Source organism: Triturus cristatus, chromosome 4_1, assembly GCF_964204655.1.
Source record: "Triturus cristatus chromosome 4_1, aTriCri1.1, whole genome shotgun sequence".
NCBI lineage: Eukaryota > Metazoa > Chordata > Amphibia > Caudata > Salamandridae > Triturus > Triturus cristatus.
In genome coordinates, this window is record NC_140585.1 from 1,134,676,218 (window position 1) to 1,134,686,745 (window position 10,528).

General features: G+C 43.5%; 1 protein-coding gene across 4 annotated transcripts in view; it reads left to right on the forward strand.

Moving 5' to 3' along the window:
* LOC146856158 (hyaluronidase Eo Hy-1-like) overlaps window positions 1–9,088 on the forward strand; it is a 123,508-nt gene extending 114,420 nt beyond the window's left edge. For all 4 annotated transcript variants that reach the window (XM_085654204.1, XM_085654205.1, XM_085654203.1 and 1 more), the window contains one exon: window positions 6,722–9,088. In XM_085654204.1, coding sequence (XP_085510330.1) covers window positions 6,722–7,147 — 426 coding nt within the window. In that variant the 3' untranslated portion in view covers window positions 7,148–9,088. The remainder of the gene's footprint in view (window positions 1–6,721) is intronic.
* Window positions 9,089–10,528: the final 1,440 nt, after the last annotated feature.

Here is a 10,528-nt window from a genome sequence, read left to right on the forward strand (position 1 = left end):
TGTCTATTTTGTGGAATCTAAAAGTGCATTACATAAAAGGCTTCCTCCTTGTATTAAAGACAAAAACCTATCTTATGGGCAATAACCACTGAGTGCCTGTCCTTGGATGGCATGGAATTTATTGTAGCAAAATACATAGTGGACATGTTTAGTTTTCACATTATCCAAAAGTATTCGTTTTTTGTGGCCAATTGTCCCACTTAGTCCTTCCCGATATGATCCAAGTCCCTTTGTGTAAACATCATTACAGGAGATCACACACATATCTCCCTCAAACAGACCCTAACTGCCTTTCAGACCAGAGAGTGCATAAAGGATTTGCTTTGCTTGCTGGACAATGGTATATCTCACAAAAGCCTCTCAAGACAGAATTCAGTCTCTCTCCAGGTGGTCTATAGCAAGCAGATAAAGACTGATCATCTAAGCATCTGATGGAAGCTTGTGAACCACATGGGTCTGTGCCTCAGGGAAGATTTGGAGAACTAAGCTTGGTTTGCTTTTAGTCTCTTTTGGGCCAGATTTTCTCCCCATTCTTTCAGGGGATTGCACGCTGTGACCGACCTAGAGGATTGGTTGACCACTATAATCCTACAATGATGATGGTCTGAGGTCTCCAGAGGGCAAATTAATCAGCCAGCTACTCAAAGAAGCCCATTGATCACTTGGATGTAAAGTAGCCTCACCCAGACCCGTGCCTCTGGCAGCTCTCTTCAGTGGAATACCCTTTTGGCAGAACTTTGGCTTCAACTTCTCCTGACATCGCTCTTTATCACAGACTCTTTTGTGCTGACTATTGCTGCTAGGGAGTCTGTCTCCGTCCAGACTTTAGAAAGTCCTTTCCATCTTTCTAGACAATTAGACTCATGTACCCTAAATATTAACTAACAGACACATGAAGACAGTCATCCGGATGTTCATAGGTGATATTACCAACAGCTGTCCCGTCTACACATGCGAGTTCGCCCTGCAGTGCCACCTCACCTAACATCCAGGGCACTCTCCTAATGGGTACGGTCGTATGGGGTCTGGCACAGTATACTTTCTGCCACTCACCATTCATTCAGCAAAGGGCGGCACTGACGTTTTAAGCTAAAAGTATATACCACCGAGGGAAGTATTGGATAATACAAATTTGCATCAAAAGCCTAATCAGAAAATTGGGCAAGACAAGTAATGTAATGTAATGTAATGTAATGTAATGTAAAATGTATTTCTATAGCGCCATTATCACTCAGAGAGTATCATGGCGCTCACCCAACCCAGATGAAGGGGGTTGGTGGGAGAGACACACTTCACGCTGAACATCACATTCCTAAACCATTGCCATACATGCAGCGTCAGTTCTTAAAAAAAGCCAAGTTTTTAAAGCCTTCCTGTATTGGGTTTCATGGGACATGGAGCGTGTAGCAAAAGGAAGCTTATTCCACGCTTTGGTCCCCAGTACAAAGAGGGATTTGCCCCCTCTAGTCACCAGCTTAAATCTGGGGGTTACAAGGAGGTTCTGCCCTGCAGACCTTAGGCATCGTGCTGGATGGTAGCGTTTAAAACCATTTTGTAGGTATTTAAGTAATATACATTTAAGTCAGAAATTAAATGTTAGATGTGATGTCCTTTTCCATGTGTCATTCATGACCTATAGAGATAGCATTCGGTTCACAGCACTCTTCCGGTTTCCTACATCCCACTTCTACTGCCTAAACTCTGGGGCATCTCTTCTCCCTGTTCCAGTACTTCTGCTTCTCTGACTTCCTTGCTGGCAGTGACACCTCCTCATATTTGCCCAGTTCTCCAACATCACTGAGCTTCACCTCCTATTTGCAGAGCACAAGCCTGTTTTGCCTAGTCGTCAAACCTCCATGCAACCAGCAGCACTACCCTGTCTGAAAGTATGGCGCTCAGGAGCATTTTCCATCGCCATTTATTCTTTGGGCATTCATGCTGGGTCATAAGGTTGTTACTTGTCTCTTTGGTTCAAAATGGTATGTGGTGTCTATGATTTCTCTAGCTATTCCCACCGTGATATGAAGTCGCTGCGTGATTTCTATGCAAACCCCCAAACCAACCAGGCTATCGTTCACTTCCGGGTCATACCAAAGGATTTTGCGATTCCAAACCCAATCATTGGGTTTGCAGCTGCAGAATGTCTTTTTCTTTCATACAAAACCCATTTTACGAGTCAGAAAAGGTTTTCGAACTCGTAAAATGGGTTTTGCAACTCATACTGAATCAAATTTGGAAGGGGCAAAAAAAAGGGCCATCCTTCCAAATCGCAATTCGGTATAAAATGCATCAGTGGTTGGGGACCACAATTCCTGTAGCACACCTTTGAACAATTACTGCCACCTCAAAGGAAGGTAACTGATTAGCAAACCGGAAGTGGTCTCTTTGGAAAGTTTCGAATGGAGCAGACAGTGGTCTAGGGGACAAATGTAAACAGCATTTCTGCTAGTGCATGGGTACTCGCAAACCTTTTTCTGGGTGCCAACATTTTCGGTCTATGGTGTGACCGAGGGCCGCATTAATGCCAGCAGGGTGGTGTGGGGGGGGGGGGGGAGGTATAAAGTGGGTGTAGTGGAAGTGAAGCATGTACATCTAGTGGCTGAACTGAATCGCACAATGTGGAACTGTACAACCTGAGGTGACGTGCTCCCTAGTTACTTCCTTTCTTTAACTGAAATGAACCTTTTAATAAATGATTGCCGTTTATTTAAAAATTTTTAATGTTAGTGCTGATTCCAGTAAACCGCAGCCCAGTGCTGCTGTTGCCCAGGGGGCAGCATGTTAAGGTCGGGGGGGCCGCACGTGGCCCCCGGGCCGTACTTTGAATATCATTGTGCTAGTGTTTCCATGCGCTGGCACATTAGGACCAGATTTCTTAGCGTCTGGTTGTTATACGCTATGCCCACCTCCCTTCGCACAATTACAGCTATTATTTCAGACTGCAGTCATTATGTCCAAATGATTTTTTATTTATTTGATAACATGCACGAATCACCCCCTCAGGGGTATCCTTGATTAAATTGGTCAAGTTGGAGATTTGCTCTACATGTTTTGTGCATATCCCCATCTAGAGTCGTCCTACAATCTATTTTTCAATTATTAGTACCCTATATCTCATCGAAGACCGCGTAACCACAAAACAGACTGTCTTGGCATCTTAGAATTTCAACACAAATTTATTGCTAGGGATCAGGGACTTGTATTTATTACCACGACTAGGTTCGCTCAGCTCACTAGGAAGTCAATTTATCCCCAAATTACTGCAAATGGTTTGTGAAGATGCCTGTAATTTGTAATCAGTAATACGGACTTGACCTGCAAATTAATCATTTGTGAAACTTGTTAAAAGTTGGTGCGCTTTGGGTAAGGTGATGTTAAGTCAGGAATGTGCCATACTTGGGGTATGTATTGAGAGTGGAGCTGTGCTTAATTTGAGCCGGTGGTTTCCAGTGCTCAACACCCGCACTTAATTGCCAACACCGGAACTTATGACAGTCTGCTACATGGTGGCACTGTTTGTCTGATTTGGAGACCAGCGCAACAACAGTTTATTAATTCAATATACATTAAAAATGACTAATACCTGCTGGGAGGCCATTCTGATAGTTTCGGGGGCTGAGAATAGTCAGAATTGTCACTCTTGTACTAGTGTGATAGTTAGTTGTTTGGTTGTTACTGTAATTGGCAAAACTGACATTGGCAATGAGAGATGCAAGCGGAAGTGGCCTCCTGATGAGACCACCAGGCACTTACATTTTTTTTTTAACAACTTCAGCATTAGAGTGAATTACATGGAAATAAAAACACCAAAGTAACAAATTGCTATTTTATGTGTACTCTCATCTCTAACATGCAGATTTTCTACTTCTCATCTGTGAGGGCAGGGAGGAGATTTTGCAATTTGTATTTTGTAATCTTGCGCATCAAGAACAGGCTCCAAACAAGCCTCAAAAACGTTACAAATTCAGCGAGACTTGCTGATTGTGTCAGTAAATTGATTATTGTGGCTGAAGCTATTGAAATATGATTACCTGGGATCCAATGCCTTTTTGAGGCAAGAAAAATGTGCTTAAGGTCCTCTAAATAGCTGAGAAAATACATTATCGAAGTACAAGATGTGGGTGAGACCTCTTGGATCATGAGTCTTCATCTCAAAATAGCCCCCAGCCCTGCGCCGGATTTGCATAGGTTAAGTGAAAGAATTATGCCTGAAAATTCATGGCTTACTTTTGGGAAATTAGCATCCTCATTTTGATTTTGATGGACAGCGTACAAACGTGGCAGAGTATCCTGTCAGTCAAACTGTTCAACCACGCAATTTAGAGTCAGGCAAACCGCCCGGTTCGCACTGTGGACCGTCAGTCTAAATACCTATTTAGGGCAGGCATTCTGAAAATTTTTGCAGTCCCACACTGAATTATAAAAAATGACAATCACACCAACAGCAGAAAACTTTCAGGGTGTCAGTGCCATTAGTTTTGGATTTTCAACAACCCCCTCCAGGAGGCGAGCCCCCCCCCCCACCAAACTGCGTTCCTGTTAAACCTTAAATTGCCACTAACAACATGCTTTTGGTGCCTTAAAAGGTCGCAGTTTATTCATATCACATGTTTATACATTTTGCAATGTTCATGGTCATAGCAACTGTTAATTTAATGTCCATGGTACACATTTACATTTCTTTGTCTTTCCCCTTGTGTTTGCTCGCAGTATGGACTCAGCCTCCTGAATTTCCCGGGAGGGGAGGGACCCCTTGTCTGGGCCTCTGATTCACGGGTCTAGGCTTCAACTTGCTACCCACTTGGAGGGTATCCGTCTGGACCTGCCCCGGCTGCAAGTGCAATCCCGCATGCCCTGTACCCTTTCGTGGGCCCTCCCTGCTCCCAGGGGTCCCTTCCGTGTCGCATCCCAAGGATTCTTCTCTCTCCTTTGCGAGGGGGGATGGTTGTGTTTCCTTATGGCCCACTGGCCCTTTTTATCCCCCCTCGCCCTAACTTGCTCGACCCCTGATGGGGGGGGTCTCACGCTCGCTCTTGGACCAGTCCTGGTCACCCCTTTACTAGCCGTGATGCAAATGGGGGGAAGGCGTCCCGCCTCCAGACGGCGTTTGACCCGGGACCCCATTGGGTCCGGCTTTGCCTTCCTGGCCCGGGTTACAACAAACTCCCTCTCTGAGAGTTTGCTTTTGAAAAACAAAACCTTTGCTGAGCAGGTGCCTGGCGTCTGCTCAGCAAAAGCTAAAGTGCCTTCTCTGAAGGCACCAAGATGCCTAACAGGCAGAGGTGTCCGGCACGGATCTGGGGTGGCGGAGCGAGGAGGCAGGGGAGGAGGAAGGGGGTAAATAAAAAATAAAATGAAACTTACCTCCTCTTCACATCTCTCCTCCTCGCCCCTCCGGACGGAACATGAAGCACCCAGGTTCCCCTGAGCTAATCACAACGCTGCAATGCAGCGTTGTGATTGGTCTGAGCACCGTGGCACAGTGCTCAGCCAGGGAATGGGAGCCTGGACATGTTCTCCACCCAGGCTGCAATGTAGTCTGGGTGGGGAACATGCTAGGTGCGCATGAATGTTTGGCTGGTCAGAGACGGCCGGCCAAAAAACCATGCGCACTTAGGGGGTGAAAACCACTCCTCCCCTCCCCTGCTCTGTCAGCAGAGCAGCCCCACCCCACCTGGCAAAGGTACATTGAGTTATTATCATTTTATTTTTCCTTACACTGCTGAAAAGCAGTGAGGCGATGCTCCTCCGCCTTAGCGGAGGAGATGCTACTGCTGGCAGGTAGGCAGAGACCTCTAAATATGGTGGACATTTGCCCGCCAGGGCGGTGGAGACAATTCTCCATCACACTTGTGGGACAGCAGGCTGCCACCAAACTTTAAATAAAGCCCTATTTCTGCAAGGCATCTAACATCTTTTCTTACCTGTCAAGGCATATGTAAATCCAGTAGAACCATGGGAAATTCAAGAAGGAGTGGTCAGTAGTTCAAGTTCATTAGCAGGAATAAAAGAAGAACATATATACTCATGAAGGTAATTAAAGTAACTAAAATAAAATAAACAAGTTATTTATGGACAGAAATAAGGAACCCTCTAATAAAAACATAACAAGGCCAAAGAAATATCATATTCAGTGTAAAATACATAAATGCATGTCAGACAGATAGCTACACTATCAGGAAATTGTGAATTTAGTATTTCAATTGACATATTTCATTCTGTAGACTCCCAAATGTTAGTTGTGTCCAACATAGGCCTTGGAAACCTGGTTCTATGTCATATTTTCAGGATAACCAGGGACCTGTAAGTGAGTGCCGTTAACATTAATTAGATGTAAATATATCTAATGTGGAAATCCCGGATGGATCCAGTCCTTGAGTGCCTATGTTAGACATAGATGTTTAATATGATTGTTTGTAATGCAATGGCTTTTCATATCAATATAAATGTGAAGTTGGATTTTTTAATGTAGTACATGAATATGTATGTTGCATGAGCACGGCTGGACAGCAATAACTGTTTGCTCTTGTGAACCACAACATTGTCATGGAAGCACCACCTACATCAATGATCTTATGTAAGGGTGCTGGTGTGTGTTGTCTATTCTCCTGAACTGACAAGATGACAAGATGACGGAAGCCAAGATTCTGTTACTACTGAGTTAAGTATTATGCTGCACTTGATTGTGGATGGCCTGATGACTATTTCTGTCTTTCTCCAGGAGAGCTGCAACACAGTGAAGAAGTACATTGATGGCCCGCTAGGCCACTATGTCATCAATGTGACTGCAGCAGCCAAGCTTTGCAGCAAAGTACTTTGCAAAAAGAATGGACGATGCATCCGGAGGAATGAAGACTCTGCGGCATACCTGCATCTAGACCCCAAGGACTTCACGATCCATACCCGGGCTGCCGGGAAAAGTCCACGATTCTTTGTGTCTGGGAAGCCAGGGGAGAAATCTATCAGGTTGATGAAGAAAAGATTTGTGTGCCAGTGTTACCAAGGATGGACGGGTATATTTTGTGAACTGCCCAACCAGATGAAAGACAACACACAGAGTCATGTTGTCCGTAATAAGGCAGCAATAAACTTTCTACACATTAGCAGCTTCCTATATGCAGCTCTAGTTTTGTCCACTCTGCTTTAAAACAAATTGGTGGGTCAGTGTTTTCATGATTATTTCCAGTGGGATGCCACTGGGTGTAAAGAGTTGGCAAGCTTAGCTGACTTCCAGTGAGCCAGGGTCCACTCATCTAGGCTGTCATGAGGACTGGCATTAGAAGCACCAGGCTCAGAAGAGCCATAATGAACTGAACATGCCTATGTAAAAATGCCATCCCTGGGGTTGGTCAAATTAAAGAAGAGAGATTTCTGAATTTAGACAGAGTCAGTCTTTCAAACCATAGGTCTTATATTGTTTTATAGCAATTTATAAGATATCAGAGTGGTCTCAGACTACCAGAGAGACTTTTTTAAAGGGACAGCCATCCATTCTATTCCGTTTGTTGATAGAATTTGTATAGTCATGTAACTCATTGATATATCAGTGCTGATATTCAGAGGACACATCTAATTATATACAGAATTGTACTTGGGTTAATATCAATTACTCATTCATTCATCAGTTGTTTGCAGTAACATTTTGTATTTATTAAACATGCCTAGCTATTAGGTCTTCCTCCATTTTCCCAATTTCCAACTTCTTCACCCTCTTACTTGACCATTTCCACCCCTATTTTGAAGCTAGGACACTTTTTTTTTTGTCCTCATTTGCCTTGTTTCCACCCTTCATCTAACGATGCCAACCCTGGGTTTTCAAACCTCATACGCTGTAAAACGGGGGCAAAACAAGGTGAAGGCTCTCCTAAAATGCCCTTGGATTCTATTGAGAGACCTCCTCCTTCGTTTGACCACAGACCCTTTCCCATGTCCTCCTGCCAACACAGAGGGGACTGTAACCAGCTGAGGCAGGTGAAGGCTTAATCATCGGACCCTTATTTTCAGATTGCCCCACCTTCAACCACACCAGGACAAAAAAGGAGTCCAAAATTCATATCTCTTTTTTCTCTGGTCTGAAATATCCAACTTAGCAATGTATCTCATCGATTGCAACCAGCCAGCCTCCGTTGGGGGAGCTGAAGATACCCATAACTTACATATTTCCCTGAGAGCCAAAAGTATGGCATAGAATACCAGCTTTGCAGTCTTTGGTGACAGCACATTGCAGATCCGAGCTTCCAAATATAGCAATATAACGCTTACCTTGATCTGCAAGTTCAAAGCACTAGACAGGAAATTACTCACGTCCTCCCAAAAGGACTGAATCTTCGGGCACAATATAAATATGTGTAGATCATCTTCATTCGGACTGCCGCACTTGGGACACGGCACCACTCTTCCTGTCCTAAATTTAGATAGCCTTTGTGGAGTCCCATAAGCCCTATGCATGGTAAAAAAAATGGTTCCTCCTTAGATATGCAGGTTTGACTGTTTTAAAAAGCATAGACATTGATACTTGCCATTGATCTTCCAGCGCGGTCTCTGGCAAGCATCTTCCCCACAAAGCGTTAGGACACTTTAATTTCGAAAGCATTTTGTGTAAGAATGTTATTGCTGGGAGGGATCCCCTGCACTTGCAATACTAGACAATTATTTGTGAGAAACTGTTTGCTTTTTTTTCACTGACTATATCATTTAAACTGCCACAATTGTATATTTTTTGTTTCATTTCTGGCTCACTCTCCAGATCTGTGGATTTGTAGACAATCTGTTACTTGATGTTAATGTCTTTGTTTTACATCCTGAAGAAGGATGTTTAATAACTGAGCCGAAATGCCATTCACATTTGTTTTTTTAATATCACGCATGCTACATTTTACTAATGTTCATTCATTTAGACTCCTTACTGTCTGCTGCCTGGTGTGAAAAGATTATTTCTGGTGTTAGTTTTACGTGTCAAAGTTTGTCTTTTTTTAGTTGCAAAAGTAAAAACAGCCTGTGAACTTTCTTAATGAATTGTAATTAGAAATGTATTTTTGATATTCAACTGTATGTCTTTGATGCTTGCAATAAATGATAGTTTTATATATTTGAGATTTTTGGTTAGTTTTGATGGTAAAGGTTGACACTGGCTCACAGATTCATCCTCTATAAGGTAACAACTCACAGACATGTTCACAGCTTAAGTGAGACAAATTCAGCCCAATCCTGGCTCAATTGTTTCTTGCTTCCCACGGGACATGTCTTATGGTTTGTGGATTTTTCCCACAGTGGGAGTGTGGCAGCTTAGCAGACATGACCCTATCATGCTCTCTCCCTCTCATTCAGTGCAGCAACTTGTTGCTGCCTAGCGTTGAATGAACATTTTGTGCCAATATATTTTTGGATACTCAGATGTCACTGAACAAAGTAACACAAAAACATTTATACTAATTTAGTGAATAGGTAGTATATATAGTTTAACATGGCAATGTGTTATCATCCATAACTATATGATGTCATCAGATAAATTCCATTGTTTATACTGGAATAATGGCTGGGAATGGTGCCTCCCAGTGAAAGGATTTTTCCTACACAGGCATCAATGGTAGATAACGGAGACTTGCATATGCAGACATTATTCAACCACAAAGTGTGCTCAGAATTTCATAACTGAAATACATCAATGTAATATTGGCTTAGGCAGCGATCGAGACTTCAAGCTGGCTCAAAATTGCTATTCTCTTTCACATGAGCACAGGGCACACATCCTATAAAAAGAAGTGGGAGGACTGACCAAGTAAGACAATATGCAAATGACCTCATGACGTCACGACATAGCGCTATAAAAGAAATAAAAGAGTGCTATTTAAATTATTTGTGTAAATACTGGGACAGACAAACCCATCTGACAGTCTTACAGTGTCTGCATTTATATACAGAGACAGAACAAAGGCAAAAGCATGCCTCTCCTAAGTACCTGCGAAGAGATAGCAAGCTGTGTGCCTTTGTATCCCCTCTGTGGCACTTACATTTGTGTGAGGTTCCAGGCCGCCTCCAGTCAAGATGTTCAAACAAAAGGAGGCCTGATGGCCCCTTAACTTCAGCCCAGCTGGAGGTGAAAAAAGACTCCCTTGCTACCTCCATGTTGCTGCTGGGAATGGAAAGCAGGTAAGGTGCAGGTGCGAACGTGTCCCGGTGTCTGAAAATTACACCAGGACAAGTTCAGCATATTTCTGTGGGGCCCAACTTCTTGGCATGGGGGGCGGCGTCCACCCTGTGAAAAGAGTGGGGGACGCCGTCCACCTGCGTGTGCCCCCGACTCGAGCCCAGCATGAGCATCGTAACATACATCCTCGCTCAGACATCCTCTCATGCAAAGATCAACATTGATCAGTCTCACGATTTCATTTGTTCAAGAAAAGACCATGCTCTCATCTGGCTTCAAACATCTGGCTCCACTACAGAAGGCATCATTACGAAGATCCCATCTGCCGTAATGTTAATTCTCTAACTCCATCTCATGGGTGTTTGCCTTTTGTGTAGATAA